The sequence below is a fragment of the Macrobrachium nipponense genome, chromosome 1 (assembly GCF_015104395.2).
Source record: "Macrobrachium nipponense isolate FS-2020 chromosome 1, ASM1510439v2, whole genome shotgun sequence".
NCBI lineage: Eukaryota > Metazoa > Arthropoda > Malacostraca > Decapoda > Palaemonidae > Macrobrachium > Macrobrachium nipponense.
The window spans coordinates 85,539-103,204 of NC_087200.1; the positions used below are offsets into that span (position 1 = coordinate 85,539).

General features: G+C 37.1%; 1 protein-coding gene across 6 annotated transcripts in view; it reads right to left on the reverse strand.

Annotated features, from left to right (window-relative positions):
- Positions 1-4,576: 4,576 nt before the first annotated feature.
- The window catches only part of LOC135219088 (tetratricopeptide repeat protein 23-like), a 224,105-nt gene continuing 211,015 nt past the window's right edge, over positions 4,577-17,666 (reverse strand). The window contains exons 11-12 of one of the 6 annotated variants that reach the window (XM_064255516.1): positions 14,715-14,878; positions 4,577-5,209 (exon numbers count right to left, since the gene is read on the reverse strand). In XM_064255516.1, the coding sequence (XP_064111586.1) occupies positions 5,128-5,209; positions 14,715-14,878 (246 nt within the window). In that variant the 3' untranslated portion in view covers positions 4,577-5,127. Of the gene's footprint in view, positions 5,210-14,714; positions 14,887-17,666 lie in introns of those variants that run through there. The other 5 variants (XM_064255515.1, XM_064255518.1, XM_064255517.1 and 2 more) reach the window with 5 other exon arrangements.

The following is a 17,666-nucleotide window of genomic DNA, read 5'->3' on the forward strand; positions in this document are numbered from 1 at the left end:
ACGTCGGCGCGGTAACTCTTCCAAAAAAATCAGAAATTTTTTCGTCCGATTGTCGTAATGTTTGCACCATTTTAAATTAGCCGTTACATAAAGTTTATATATGTAAATGTGCGCAATTTCATGTAGAAGACATTTAAAAACAACCCATGGTTGTAGCTTTTATCAGTTTTGAAATATTTTCATATAAATAACGATAAGTGCCAAAATATCAACCTTCGGTCAACTTTGACTCGACCGAAATGGTAAAAAAACTGAATTGTAAGCTAAAAATCTTACATTCTAGTAATATTCAATCATTTACCTTTATTTTGCAACAAATTGGAAGTCTCTAGCACAATATTTCGATTTATAGTGAATTTATGAAAACAAAAACATTTTCCTTACGTCCGCTCGGTAACTCTTCCGAAAAAAGTCAGAATTTTTTTCGTCTGATTGTCGTAATGTTTGCACCATTTTAAATTAGCCGTTACATAAAGTTTTAAATATGAAAATGTGCGCAATTTTATGTAGAATACAACATAAAACAACCCATGGTTGTAGCTTTTATAATTTTTGAAGTATTTTCATATAAATGACGTTAAGTGCCAAAATTTCAACCTTTGGTCAACTTTGACTCGACCGAAATGGTCGAAAAACGCAATTGTAAGCTAAAACTATTACATTCTAGTAATATTCAATCATTTACCTTTATTTTGCATCAAATTGGAAGTCTCTAGCACAATATTTCGATTTATGGTGAATTTATGAATTAACTTTTTTCTTACGTCCGCGCGGTAACTTCCGAAAAAATCAAATTTTTCGTCCGATTGTCGTAATGTTTGCACCATTTTAAATTAGCCGTTACATAAAGTTTTATATATGAAAATGTGCGCAATTTCATGTAGAATATAACAAAAAACAACCTATGGTTGTAGCTTTTATCAGTTTTGAAATAGTTTCATATAAATAATGATAAATAGAAAAAATTTGTCTTTCGGTCAATTTTAACTCAACCGAAATGGTCGAAAACTGCAATTGTAAGCTACAATACTTAATATTCTAGTAATATTCAATCAATTACCTTCATTTTGCAACAAACGGGAAGTCTCTAGCACAATATTTCGATTTATGGTGAATTTTTGAAAACAGCTTTTTTTTACGTCCTCGAGTTACGAATTCATGCATCATTTTGTGATAATATTTTCTCTGTGTTGCCTTGATCGTTTTACAATGTGTTATATACCAAAATGATCGCAATTTAGTGTACAATACAACGAAAAAGAATTAACTAGTTAGCTTTAACTGCTTTACTCACAGCGCGATTTGTATACAATTATATATGAAATTTTTTTTTCGCGCTGTCATATATCCCAATATTTATATATGATAATGATACTTTTTTTCATTTCTGATGGTTGCATACTAAACTTCAGGCAATGACAAAAAAAGGAGCCAAAAATGAACTCTTAATCTTGAAAACTAACCGTGCTGTGATTTTTTGAAAAAAAAAAAAAAAATTCCGCTTCGGTGCTCACTTGCGAAAGCCGCCGGCATATGGGAGACGATTTTTAAAATACCGCTTCGGCGATTAAGAGTTAACAAATTATACTGCATAGATGATTTGATTAATGACAGAAATGTGAGAATAACTGTGAATATATCCCTGACAATTATGATTTCAAAGCTCAAATATTGCATGATGAATTGATAGTATTTTCAAAATCAAGTAACAGCTAGTCACTTGCAGGAATAATCAATCTCAAATAATGTTTAATAACGTCAAATCCTTTGTGACATCTTGTGAAGTAATTATTTTGAATTATTTGTACTACAAACCTACCACTTTTGCTACTTACACCTTAAATTTATCTAGCCACATAAATCATTTTGAACATGTCAAAGACTTCAAATTGTCCAAACTTGAGTTAGAATCATTCAACAAACTTGAAGAAGCTAATAATTTTTTCCATGTGTACAAGACGGACATTTCACCCATCATGTCAATTGTATAGTACTCGCCGTACTACCTTTCATATGTATTGTCAGAGTGTTAGTTATTAAGAAGCTCAACACCATTAAGACTTTACTGAATAATTTGCCCTCAAGTAACTGATGTTCTAACATTGTTGTACATATTGCCATTTGTGATTGCTTTCAACATTGTATTTTTTATGTATAAGCATTTTTGCTAATTTTAGGCATTGAGACCACTGCCTGTAGGTGGCCGAGTGTTGTTAGGAATAGAGCAGAAGTCAGAAAATAATTATGTAGGGGAAATTAGTTAGGGAAATCTACTGGTAGAGTTATGGTAGATGGAGGCGAAGAGAAGGTAGAAAGTGTGGTAGGAACAGAGTGCAGGCAAAGCTATTTGAAAAATGAGAATAAACAAATCCAGAACTTCGCCAAAGCAAGAAAATGATGACTACAGGGGAAAATCTGAACTTTGACACCTCCAGTGGGTGGTTACTGTAGATTAGAACAACCAATAAGATTCACATAGGGTGGCACCGGAAGTTAGAAAAGTCACTCAAGAAGCAGTAGGGTGTATCCTAGTAGAAATTAAGGAGGAGCTCAAATTGAGAGAGTAGGTTGAGACTTCACTTGAAATCTCAGAGAAGATCAGTTAAGAACTAATCACTGGACGGAAAGGTTGTGTCGGTGAAGTCTCTGTACCCTGTGAATTTTGTGTAGTGTACTGACAGTGAACTGTGTGTGTTATAATAATAAGTAAGATAACCCAAGTGGTGTTTAACTTGCCCAGAGTCCATCCAAGTACCCAAGCAAATAATCCTGAGAGACTGGATAAATGAAAGGAATTGAATTAATCTGAGTTTAGAATCTACAGAAGTCCAGTGTAAGTAATCTACAATATAACAATAGGTTCCTAAGAAAAGAAAAACTCAACCACAACCAATATAGATGAAGGTTATGCCATATAAAAATAAATAACCTTAACAAATACAACCAAGGCTACCGAAGAAAAGAATGACTAATAATAAAGAGAAGAGAAAGATAATAAAAAGAATAGATGCAACAATGGCATTTTAAGTCTAAAGAGCATTGTACCTAGCTGCTTCATATATGCATATTGACTCGGCTAACACTCCTTTAGATTCAACATACTTATATAGCTGCATAAATACATTTATAAATAAATAAAATCTAAACCTTCTCATTAATAAAGAAAAATAATTTGGGTCAGTCCTGTAAAAGCTAAACTATCTCTGTGGCCTAGTTAAACTGCATACCAGTAATGAGGTTTTTTCTGACAAAACACAGTTGGAGGACCTGGAGTAGTCCTCTTGTACTGGACCCATGGCATCTTGACCAATTACCTGGTCACCCTTTCGTGTCCATGAGCCACCTACACCAGGAACTTCCAGCACTTTCCCATCTTCCCCTTCCTAGCTTGGGTCTTCTTCTCAAATGGTGGAAGACAGGTCAAGATATGAAGCATCATCCAAGCTGCAGCTGAAGAAGGTGCAGGAGCTATGACTAAAAGTACCACCACTACTGCATGGTCAACCTCCCTTTTGGCAGTGAAGAGAGCAACAGCAGCAGGAGCAGCACAATATCTCTTTTCTGGGGCTGAGAGGAGCAGGAGCAGCGCAAAATCCCTTTTCTGGGCTAAGGGTTTGAGGAACACACTGAAAGATGGACTTCCTCCTGAAATGTTTGAAAAAGGCCACATATTCTGCAGGTACCCCGTGAAAGACAGCTGTATGTCAGGAACTTCAAGAGTACATGGGTTGAGGTCCCAAGCACCACAATTGTCATCCAAGGAGAAAGCATGTCAGGCATTAGGCCTCGTTCCTTCCTTGAGTAGCCCTTCCTGGACCCAAAGGGGAGCGTTAGACAAAGAAGGCACAGGAAGGGATAGGGGCTGGGAGAAAAGAACTTGAATGGGGTAGATGAGTCATCGGTGAAATATTCCCTCCCAAGGAGACTCGCAAACAATACTTATCATTTTCCTTCTTCCTAATAAACCTCTCCTAATGACAGTGAGGGCAACCAATGCACTTCTTACCGGGGGGAAGAGGCAAAACAATGTCTTGTCCCTGCACAAAACAGTATGGACTACCTGTGTGAGTCAGTACTAACAAGGGACAAAAGCAATCACTCTCCCCACAGCATCACCATCTTTGTGCCTGTTTTTCTTCATCAAGAAAAAAACTAAAATGCACACAATAACAGCATAATGGAGAGCAAAACAAGATGTCTACACCAGACGATGGCTGATGCTTGGTGATGCCATTTAAGAGAATGGTATTCTGTACTCATCTACTGTTACCACCAATTAACTACTACCTTATTGACAAGTTCAATGAACTTCTTCAGCTTACAGTAAAGGATATTACTGTATAAAAGGCTCTGCTTGTTATACTTAGGAAAAATGCAAATTACTTTAAAAACTTATCATTGTTAGTGTATTTTTAAGTGTTACTCCATCAACTATAATATATGTATTCTCTCTTACTGAGCCATCTTTCTTGGAATTATATATCTGGTTTGCAAACTAGAAGTTGTTTGGACTGGAAGGATGGCAATGTGTGTTGGTAAAAGTTTTATACCAAATACTAAATTCTTGTAACATGTCTATAACCTTTATAAGGTAATAATTTAGGCAAAAACTACATCCCCAGCACTTATCATTTGCATTAAAATCTTTTCTTTGTGCAACTGAGGTTGCACAAAATTTTATCTAGGAATTGACTTTATTGCAGCCTTTATATTCGTCAGTATATTTGAAATTGTACATACAGTAATCACAAAGCATGGTAACATAGTTACTGGGATAGTTTTACCCAGGAAGAAAGATCCAGGAAAAGGTACAGAAGATATACTTATTCATAAAATGTGGAACTCTTAACATTAACTATTTTTTCATATGAATAGATTAAACAATAATTTCAACAGAGCATAACTATTTTTAAAATGACTAGATTAAATTTTTTACAATATAAAGCAAACTATAGAGTAGTAACTAGAAACATTTTTCATTACAATATACAGCAAACCTGCTGAGTTATTTATTATTTTATGGCAACGCAAAGAAGAACATAAAATATTGTAAAGTGAAGAAATAGTGAAGAATGTATTATTTTAAAGAAGAAATGTAAAACTTGAGTGCTATTCTTCTTAGACCTTTTACAGATTTCTAAAACGTGGCTTGTTTTGTAATTCGGGATGTTTTCTCCACATCTTCATCCTTTGGGCTAGAGGTAAATGCCTGAAATATACAAAAAGATGGAAACTATAGTTAAATTGATAAAAACAGTTGTATCTACTTAGAAACTAAGAAACAATCATGTCCTCCACCAATTTTGTTTACTGCATATGTGTTACTAGTTTTGTTTGTTGGTCACCATCACCATGTGATCACAATTTCAGTCCCATGTTTAAAGGGATTTCAGTTAAACATGATAAAAAGTAAACCGTCCTGTATAGATTTGCATGAAATTAAATTGTCCATCTGTCTGTCATGTGGCTAATATGCTTACCATATCAGTGCAACTCCTCTCCACTAAAAATATTTTAGTCATACTTGGAACAAGGCAAAGTATCATGCATAAACTTGATGGAGGCAATATCTTTTGTTTGTCTGTCAAGAGCATCAGTCATACTACTTGCCTGGTATTTTGACTCACTGACATAGTTGAAAGAATTTCAGTCAAACTTGGTACAAATGTAGAACATGGATGGATTTGCATGAAGGGAAATCATCCTTATGTTGATCAATGTATCAGTCTTACTTGCATTGTTATTGCAACTTTTGTAAGGTTGAAGAGATTTCAGTAAAACTTGGTACAAAGGCAGCCAATCTTGTAAATATTTTCATGTCTGACAGTCAATGGTCTCTGTTATAATGTCAGTCATCCCTGTTTTTTCATTGCATCTCCTATAGGGTCGAAAGAATTTCAGTCAAACTTGGTACAAGTGAATGAAAGGAGACCATCTATGCCTATCTGTCATGTTTGCATGGCACTATAAATGTTGAACTGATTTCAGTCAAGATTGGTATAAAGTTGGACCATCACACATGTATTGCATGAAGGGAGATCATCAGTGTATCAGTCCACAGAGTCAGTCATATCTGCCTTGTCATTACATGTCAAGTGCATGGCTGAAGAACTTTGATCAAACTTAGTGCAAAGGTAGACAATCATGTATATATTTGCATATTGGGAAATTACCTATAGTCGATTCATTTAACGTAGATTCTTGCGCCTACGAGACGTTTGTTTGGCGGCCTCTGATTGGCTGGTACCGGGAGGTAGGCCGCTCACTCAGTCTCATTATTTTCTACTGTGGCTTAGAAAACTAGCAATATTATGTTTATATTTCTTCAGTCAACTCACGCTTTGCTCAAGATAGGAAAATTTTGGTCATACCATAGGGTCGGCATTAATTGTACAACTAAGTCATCTTTTCCTGAAATCAATAAGATAAAACACAAAGGAATTACAATGAGTAAAAGTGAATAGAGAAGCATTTAATTCTTTATTCCTGTTTTTATTTATCGGATTTTGCATCATTAACGCGATTAAGATAAAATAAAACTTGTGTTTTCATACCACAAATTCACCCTGAATACGCTGGTGCTTCTAGATTTTGGATGCGTGTAAAATGTGAGGAGAAAATGAAGAATATGTCTTATTATGTTGCATCAGTAAATGATTCAAGTTTGATGGTATTGCTGAGAGAATGAGATCTGCAAGGCGTCGTTGTTGCGTTTGTCGTCTCAGCGAGAGATTTGAGTTGCCAATTAGCGATATAAAAGGTTGCAGTTTCGACAATATTTACCATGTTATATTATTACATTTTCTGAAAATAAATACACAGAATTTCCATTATAACTGTCGAACATTTTAAATTCAATATCATATAGTATGTCTGGGCATATCTGATAAGGAAAAAAATAATAATAATCAGATGGATGCATCTGGTATCGTTAGCTCAGACCCATGCGGGCCGCGGGGAATTCAATCCAGCAAAGAAGTTGAACTCTGTGGAAAGACGACTTCACACTCTTCAACTCGGCCTAAACTTTAATCAGGTTGTCTCAAGATATTGTTTCTAATTTTATTTTATGAATATATTTTCAAATGAAAGAGACATCAGAGACTTATTTAAGTGATATGAAATAATAATCTCAGTGAAGAAATAAACAACAAATAATTAAGAAAGATTGACTTCATAACAGGCTGAGTCAAGTACGGCTGCAAAATAATCAGACATATTCTTCATTTTCTCTTCACATATTACACGCATCCAAAATCTGAAAGCACCAGCGTATTCAGGGTGATTTTATTGTATGAAAATACAAGTTTTAATTAATCTTGATTGTATGACTTATTAAAAATCCGATGATAAATAGAAACAGGTGTAAAGATTGAAATTTTTTCTCTTCACTTTTACTCGTTGTAATTCCTTTGTGTTTTATCTAATTGGTTTCAGGAAAAGATTATTTAATTGTACAAGTCATACCGAATCCTTTGGTATGACCAAAACTTTATTATCTTTTGGAAAACGTGGGATAAATGAAGAAATATAAACATACTGCATGTTTTCTTAGTCACAGACGAAAATATGACACAATGAGTGAGCGGCCTACCTCCCGGTACCAGCCAATCGGGGGCTGCCAAACAAACGTCTCGTAGGCGCAAGAATCTACCTTAAATGAATCGACTATAGTTGTCTGTCTTTCGGCATGACAGTTATTTTTATCACTCCATCTTCTACATGGCTAAATGGATTTTAGTCAAACTTGGTACAAAGGCAGAAAATCAAGCATGAGTTAGTATAAACGGAAATGATCAAGTCTTACTGTATGTGTATCTGTCAGTGAGTTTTTCTGCTTACCTTATCATAATTCTTTCATGGTTTAAAAGTGGTTATTAAATAGAACAGGCATGGTTGAAGGGATTAGTCAGAGTTGTTATGTATGGATTTTGCCTAATGTTAAATTAAGGTTTAGACTGCTTGGAGTTTGTACATGAGTTTACCCTTGGCCATCTTTGGAACTAATTATGACTTTTACCTTAACTTTCCGAGTAACAGCAACTGCTATTGGGTGCATCTTGTCAGGGGAAAATTGGAGTTTTTACTTTTGCAAGAACATTTATTTCTTTAGCACTACTGTCAAGAGTACTTGAATTTTATAGTTTTATCGAGATGCTCATGTTCCCATACATTTCAAAATAAGTTTAGCTGATATTTCTGTGTTTTCCTCCTAGCAACTTGCAGAGGCCTTTTACTCTTTACTGGTGGTGAGAGGCAAGGTTGTCTGGTAACATTATTGGCCTCTTGTACCATTCACTTTTCTAGCTCAAGGTCTGGTCTTTAACTTTTCCTCTGGAATATGGGAAGAATAAAGGGATCAAGAGATAAGGCAAAAATGATGTTATTGTTCATAATGGAGTACGTACCTCGGATTCAATCATATCAGGGAGGGGGACAAAATATGCCAGCAGTACATACTCCAATACTTTAAATATGGCAGCAATACTCCAAACAGATACAGTGTACTATGTATTATGTATGGACAAAACCAAAATGAAACTTCACTAACTGGCATAAAGAAAATTTTTGACATCTAAATAATACACCCAATTTTTTAGGCAAATTCAGCAATCTGAATTATGATAGTCAAAACAACTCATGAAGAAAAATAACAGAATTAAGAGAATGACAGAGTAATAGGTAGAAACTGTTTTAGTGTCCCTGATTCTGATTAGGTTATCCCAATTCAGATAAGCTAACATGATCAGATTTAATAGACAAGGGTAAGGCAATCTTGAGACTAAATGTGATTTGTTAATGAAGTATTACATCATTAATAAAAAGGTGGTAAAAGACTGCAGGAAAACACTGCTATACATGAAAATGGAGAAGTTTGTGAAATCGATAACAGATGGTGTTCTAATTAAAACTGAAAATAAGCTTGCATAAGGAAAGTCATACCAAAAGCAAGAAGTTTGGATGGTATAAACTTATGCCTCACCGTCAAATGCCTGAGAAATATTTAGAGCAATAAGACATGATTCCCAAAGCTGTGCAGAGATGACCAAAGATCAGTGGGAGAGGAATGAAAGGCTACCAGTAAATCTGGTATACAAGTACTGCTCAGAGATTCATTTTCAAGAGGTTGAGGAAAGTACTATAATCTCTTCTGCAGACAACTTTTCAGCCATCGAGAGGTATGTGAGTACTCTGGGAAAACCCAGGCCCTTGATTGGCTTCCCATGGTCCAAGCTTGCTAGCAGGGTCTTGAGACTATATGAATTCTCTGGCTTCTGGGCAAGATAATTTACTTCGTCAAGGCTGGATTAGTAAGCTACTTCCTCTGCCTTTGGCTCGCCAGAATAAATATTACTTACCTACACAAGGAGCCATACTGACACTGCAGGTAGATCTGGCTCTCACTTATTTGTCTCTTGGTTTCTCGCTAGACTGCTTGTGTGTGGAGGAGGTGGTTTTAGAATCAACTGCCATGGAAGCACTCCAAGCATTATCCTGGTTGGACCTTTGGTTCTTCACAGTAGCTGAAGTAGCATTCTCCTTAGGGTGTCGCACCCTGAGGAAGATGCTGGAGTTACTGCAATTACCTACCTTACCCACCAGATGGCAAACATGTAGGCCAATTTAGTCTTGTTGAGGCAAGATACAATGTTATCCAACCTCTCAAGGTACACTGGCACTAAGATGTTATTGGCTCTCAAGAATGGACTGGTTCTGGATCCCACCTCTTTCTTCCCTCAAAGCAAAGTAAAGGCTGTGGTGTACAGGTTGCATTTGGACAGTATCAGCACCCTCCTTCAATTGGTAGTGTCCTACAAGGACCCCATGCCTTCAAGAGGCACTACAGCCAAATCTTTGGGTTCAGCTGGCCCATTCACTTTGGGACAAAGCAGTGTCAGGCTTTGTCTGCTCCCTGTAGAGGACCACAGACTTCTGTCCCTGTAGAAAAGGGAACAGTCTCACTCTTTTCAGCCTCCCATCTACACCAGAAAGGAAAGAAGAAGGGAGGAAGACACTTAAGGTGGTGGTCCTCCCTACTGGCTATTGATAGTAGGGGTGGGGGCACCTATTTAGCATTGGACAACATGGCAGTGGCATGGAGCAGAGACCTACCTGGGAGATGTCGTATGGGAAGGATATTTACTGCCCTTCATGGTCCTGCTCCTCATAGCTTGTTCACTAGTCCACTTCTGGAATTACGTTCCCAGCTCTTCAAGAGGAGGTGAATATGATGCTAAGTTGTTCAGGATCAGTTTCTAGGGTTATCATAGTTGGCTGTTTTGGGTGAAGGCATCACTTGGTTGGAGACCAGTTATCAACCTCTCTTTTGAATCAGGTTATTCGTCAGACCAGGTTCCAGATGGAAACAGTTCACAGTTCTAGACTATATCAGAGAGGGTGACTTTGTACTTTCTGTGTAACTCAAGGATGCATATTTCCATATACCCATCAACTGGTTCTTTCAGAAGTAACTGCTTTACCCTCTTGGGGATGTTCTATCAATTAAGGGAACTTTGTTTCAGGCTTGCAACCACCACCACATGTTCATGCAAGTTTCCACACCAATGTCAGCTTCGGCCCATTTGCATAGGATACACCTTTTGAGGTATCTCAATGGCTGGCTAGTGTATATGGAACTTCAAGTTCTGACGAGCTTGCTTCTGTAATTGCTACAAGACAGGGACTGTCTTCTTGAGTTTTGTCGCAATCTGAGTGTCATTATAAACTTTGGGAAACTGGATCTAACTCCCAAGCAGAGGGTATGCTGAAGATACAACAGCACTGAACATTTCCTTCAGGTTCTTGCATCATCAAATTCAGGGAGGTTGCACTCAAGTTCCTGTCTCATCAGGAACTACCCACTCAGCAGTGGCAAGTTGTTCTAGGTCACCTGTCATCCTTGGTCAGAGCCTGTCTTCAGCAAATAGCAGACTTTCTAGTGTACCTTTCCTGTGAGAAGCTTCTCTCTGATCAGCTATTAAGGACTACAAGGTCAGCCTTGGGCAAAGTCTTGAGACTAAACGAAGTAAATCTCCCCTCCTCATGGGATAATGGGATATTTCCAATTTCCTGAGAAACTTCAAATAAGTCCCCTGAGTTGGATGCGACTTGTGATCTAAAGAGTTTGCCTTGTTGCGCGTACAAGCGACAAGACAGGGATCTGACTCTAAAGACTGTTTCCTCTTAGCCCTGTCATCATCGAAGAGGTTATTTGAACTTCCTGGTCTCCTCTACAGTGTTAGGTATTCAAGGGGAAGGGGGTCTGTTCTGCTCTAATTTGTCCAGGATTTTGTAGCTTAGACTTAGAATCTGTTGGTCCCTGACATCAGGGTGGAGTCCTTTTCAAAGACTTAGAATCTATTGGTCCCTGACATCAGGGTTGAGTCCTTTTCAATCCCCTTCCTAGAGGATTTAATCTTTGGTGATCAGGGTGTTGTGGTACTACCTACTGAGAACTCAACATCTCAGGCCTGAGTGTTGATGCTTCTTCATGAGTACTGGCAAGGCCAAGAAAGAGATATCCAAAAACACAATTTTTTTTTTCTTCTAGTACTGTGGGATGACCAAGTGGGCATATGGCAATTACAGCATGGAGGGCATGTGTGCAATCTGGGCGAGAGTTCATGAATTGGTTCACCAGGTGTTGTGTGTGGATTTGTGGTCAGATCAGATCACCCGTACATCTTTTTACCTGCAGGACGTTGCCCACAAGCCCTAGGACACATTTTCCTTGAGTCCTGTGGTGACTGCACAACAAGTTTTAGAGCTAGCCCAGCTCCCTGTTAGAGACAGGCAGTACCTTGTCTAAGGTATTCAGCTAGTGAGAGAGTTGTAGGGTGAATGATTTCTCTCTCCCTTCTCCTCCTTCCTCCTCGTAGGGAGAAAGTTAGCTTGCTAGGCTGCGTACAAGCTGGGCAGACAATGAAGTGCAGGTAAGCTTATATGACTAAGAACCAGTCCTTTGGTTTTTTGTTTCGAACAGATGCAAGTCCCCCTCCTCTCTTGGCAAGGGAGTTCCTCCTTGGGAGAGTGTTTTTTGTGCTCGCCTACGGATTCGGTAGTCCCGAGTTCAATTCCCTACTCTGCCAACATAGAATCAGAGGAATTTGTTTCTGGTGATTGGAAATTAATTTCTTGATATAATGTGGTTCAGATCCCACAATGAGTCGTAGGTCCCATTGCTAGGTAACCAATTGGTTCCTAGCCACGTAAAAATATCCAATCCTTTGGGCCAACCCTAGGAGAGCTTTTAATCAGCTCAGTGGTCTGGTTAAAGTAAGATACATGCATACTTTTCTTGGCAGAAAGTAAAACAAATCCATCAGTTTCATATTTGTGTTTCATTCAAGGTTCTTACAGCCTGATTAAGTAATTGCTTTGCAAAGCCATACTAAATAATCTAGAGGTCTTGCTGCTGCAACATCCCATATGTGCAACAAGCTATTGGTGTGGGATCATCCTTTGCTCCCGGTGGACCAGGAAGATGACATTCCCAGGTTGGGTAAACCTACCGGTTGGTTCAGAGAGTACCCAGATTTCTTCCTACCAATGTATAAGTCTCACATGTAAAGAGCAAAAGTTCTTCACATTTATCGCCCACCTCAGCCACCTTTCTTATCTGGCATATAGGCAGGAAGGCAACGTGGAGTGCAGACCAACAGGTGGGCAAGGCTTCCCACTACCAGTCAATGGTTAACTACCTTGTCAGTAAGTTTAAACAGCTGTTTCCAGCTCATGATTGAAGCTAAATCCCTATGTATGGAACTTCAGGTTTTTATATTAGGAAAAATACATATTATAGGCAGTCCCCAGTTATCAGCAGGGACTCCATTCTTGGTGGGGTGCTGATAAGCGAAAACTGCAATTAACCGAAACTCGGCTATTTATGGCGCTGATATCCAGTTAATGGCACTGATAAGTTAATGGCACCTCTGTTAGGTATGATATGGCACCATAACTCTGCACTGATAACCAGAACTCAGAGTTGCGACTCCATAACTCTGCGCTGATAACCGAACTCAGCGTTTTGGCACCTAAGTTGCAAATTTTATGGTGCTAAACAAGTAAAACCGGATCAACTGATAACTGGGGATTACCTGTACTTTTAAAATTTGATCTTTTAATCCTATTGCTCTTAGTGCCATCATCAATCATTTATCAAAGCACATCTCAAGTCATAACCCTTAATGGACAGATACCCTCATATGATTAGCAATGCTAACAGGTTTTGGGTTGTGGATGGATTCACTTATGGTAAGCATCAATATTATGCCCCATCGATTTGAAGGAATCGGACAGGAAAGAGGTTCCAATACTTCTACAGCCCATGAATTCACTAATGGCAACTTTTAGACTAGCCAAGACCAAGGAAGCATGTGGCTCATAAGTTAGTTGTGATCTTGACTTCAAGGGAGCATGTAGTGCCTCTCTCTCTCTCTCTCACATGATGTCCTTTTATAAATTGGCTCATAAATATACCCAGGGGTTCCTGTTGTTTAATTCTTATCTTTTATGATAGTATATGTCAGTTATAATTGTAATTTTGCAAAGAAATATATCAGAAAAGACATGTATAATCCAAAAAAGTAACTGCATCTTTGATCTCAGTAAATTTACATAAATATTTTAGAACAAATACTCAGGATTTGTTACTGATTTTAGTTCTTATCTGTTTAGATATTGTATAAGCTATGAGTATGATTTTACAAAATAAAATTATTTATTAGAAAAACTTTTATAACTTGGTAAAATTTATAGAGTATTGTAAAAGAGGCCCCACAAGGGGTTATGAATAGTAATTTAATACTTCTTGTAGAAGGTAAGGAAAATATTTTAGAATTCTTTTTTCTCACACTTTGCATATCTTCCTCTTTCCACTGATGTGTGTGTTTTTTAAACTGACCAACAAAGTTTCCCCGGTCTGGGATGCTGCATATGGTTTTTTAGCCCGGCTCTTAAGGGTTTAACTGATCTGACATACCTATGCTGCCCCAAATGAAATGAGGATGCCTGGTGGATATGGATGTGAAAATACATATTCTTGAGGTCCCGAGAAGGGCCCTTTTAAGAAAGGCTGCTGTATTGACTCCATTGTCTCCATTCTGAACACCACATTCTTTGGAAGCATGAATTTCAAGTCAATGGCCCCTGTGGGCTTGTTCCATATAAATAAGGTTGATTGTTTGAATAATGATGATAATAATAATAATTTTGGCTATAATAGTATCTTTCTCCCAGTTTTAATAGTATATGATCACGAAATGAAGGACTCGGTGATACCATTTACAAACTGTCTGAATAACCTCTTGAATAAAGTGCCATGAGTTTGTACCTTATTTGGTCATGTGTCCCATGAATGCAACCACTGTTCTGAATAAAAATAATTACATAATTCAGTAAGTAAAAAATAAATGAACCATGTGTTATGGGTACCTATTACTAAGTCAGTGGGGGTCACCAGTCAGACTGAGTTCAGTTTCACAATAGTTGCATAAACTTAAGGCCCTCTCCATGGAACAAACCTGTATTTTATAATAGAGGATTTTAAATTACCCTGTCAGCCATCCATACAGTCCTTTGAGGCAGAAGTAAATTAAGGTCTGAACAGATATTTTAAATTTCATACTGTGTTCTAAATGTGCATAAGTTGTCTCACTACTTCTACAATCAACCCAATATTCCTTTTTCTTGGCAACATCAAAATGAAAACATACTGTATTATTTCCCGAAGCCTTAGACGAGATGCTTGAGCTCTTCGAGATGAAGAGCCATAAATTTGTATTTCTGTGTGAAGGCACTGGTCAAGAGCAGAGGCTGCAGCATTCAAATCATTATTCAGAGAGTGGACACGGGAAAGTTGTTTTAGAACACCACAAACCTGAAAAACTGTCATGGATTAGCGTGCAAAACCTAATTCATAAATGTATATATAACTAAATATTTCTAAACAATATTTGCCTGAACTTGACCTGCTGCTAAGGGAGGGATTTCATATTGGCAAATGTAGTCTACTGTGCAACTAAAGACATCTAACTTTTTGGACTGCAAAGGGGTACAGTTACTATATATACTCATGTAACACGTGATCTCGCATATCATGCGACCCCCAAATTTTCACCCTTAAAAAATTGTTTTATCACATATCTCGCGTATCATGCGAGTTAAATTGACAAGACCACAAAACAAGCAGGCTAACCTCTTTTCCTACTCTTTACCTATTCCATTTTTTAGTTAGGCTAACCCCTTTTCCTCAATCTCTTTATCTATCCCATCTTCTAATTAAGGTTAAAAAAGTAAAAGAGAATGCCAAAAGTATCGTTAGTAATGATATACTTGTTTTTAAAATGCGTACGGCCAGAAACAGCTGATTTGCTATGAACAACCGGATCAGATTAACAGCCTTTTTGCTTGCATTTCAACCATAGTACAATAGTAAAAAATTACTGTAGTTATGTTTCAATTGATGTTAAGGAGAATAGGACTTATATATTTTTACATTACTATACTATCATTACTCGCTATGGAGAAAAGATTGGCAAGGGTATATACTGCTAAATTTAATCTGTAAGTTTTAGCTGAAGGTGATGAAAGAATGTTGATCCGCTAATGACTATTATCATGCATTGGCAACGTGGATGAAGCTTGCAAACTTCGATATAGTACCATCAAACTCGACCGTAAACAAAATTTGAGAGAAACGTGTTTTAATCAAAAATATTGGGCATAAAAGAATACATTTTACTGTTCTCACTCCAATAAAGGATAAATATGTAAAGCTTGCAGTATTCTGATGAGATCAAGTAAAACTATCAAACGGAATCTGTTGATTTTTGTTTATGCTATAAACATGCCCTCGGCGCCATCTACTAACGAAAATAATAACTAAATTTTGTTCACAAACGATATGTTTTTAAGTGATATTTCGACTTGAAAAACTAAGTATAACGTTAAATGACCTTGCCCCATATAAACAGAGTATCTTGAGATTCATTTGCGTTAACTAGAAGCAGAAAACAAACTAACCTCGCATTGCCCTCAGCTGATTTCCAGACCAAAACATTGATTGCTATGTTTGTATTTTATAATACAAACAAGTAATAATATGAAAATACATATAATATTATTGGATGCAGTGAAGTAAAGCATAACTTTTTAAAAGATCCATGGAAAAGATGCATATTATTCATTATGTTTGTATTTTATCTTACAATACTAATATGAGATTATTTTATACACAAATTTTATATCTCATGTACGATACTAATATGAGATTATTACATACTCAAATTTTATATCTCATGTATGATGCGACCCCCTTAAAATTAGCTCCAAAATTAGGTCTTCAAAAGTTGCATGATACGCGAGTATATACGGTAACTCTGAACCTGCATACTTTTGTATGAGGATGTGTATTTTAAAATCTTTTAGATGTTACATCTAACACAATGAATGGGAATCAGTACCTGTTGGAATGTATTTCTAGTGTTAATATTCCCTCAGAAAAGGTAATGCAAAACACAATGGCACAACTTTGTAGCAGATAAACATAAGGTAACATCTTATTACAGTTTACAAGTAGTTAAAGAAGTTTATAACAATTTTAAAGATAAATACTTGATATTGTACATTTTTTGTAATACAAGTAATCATTTGGAAACTTGCCTAGGTGTTGAAGTTAGCTTTATCTTATGTGCAATTAGGTGCAATTGGCATTTTAAAAAAAATATAATGCTTGGGTAACCTGCTTGGACTGTCTGCAATCACCTGTTTCCCACCAGGTGGCGTTGGAATGTTCACGTTCATCAGAATTCTTCATGCCTAATCACTAAAATGTGGGGAAGCTGGGTGGGTTTCACTTTAAAAGTAATTAAGTATCCAAATAATTTTATCAAAAAAATTTTCATTATTTGGAATGAATCTTACCTACTATTACATTGAATGAGGATGGTAGGTTAGTGCTGCCAAAGAAACAATTTTCAGCCAAGCAAACTAAGTTTTTTAATGGGGAGGATAAAGCTTCTCAGCATTCCTGTTTGTTGTATGATCCTTACTGGCAAGTACTGTCACCAGAAGTGGGAACCACAACAGGATGTACGGCCCTCATAGTGAGACTTGTCAGAGGATCCTTACAGGGAAAAAAAGGACGCTATCTCGTAGAGTACTAGTGATTCCTGTGCCCGAGTCAAAAGCCCATAACCGACAGTCCAAAAGTAAAGACAGCTACCACCTTCATATATGGTGTGCTCCTATACACCAAAGTGTACCTTCATGCTTCCAGAATTCATTACTAGTGGGATTTCCTAACAATTAATGATAAGACTGAAAGCAAAGTTAATATCATATTTGGTTCAGGAGACAGTGGCCTGCCACAACAATAGGCTAAGGGCTTTCACCTTATACTAAATGTAAATATTTTGCAAATAATGGGGAAAAAACAGTTACATATTCTCTTGGCTGCATGACAACTTTCTCTAGCAAAAGGTTTTAAAGGAAATAAAGACATGCTTATGGTAAGGAAGATGTGAGGATTATTTCCAAAAATGGTAAAAGCTCAGGAATTAACTGTGTGCGCACTGACTTAACCATTCTTGGATATATGACTATTTGGCCTTCTAACACCACAGATAAATTCTTAACTCCTCCTCTTACAGGTTTATGCCTGTCCA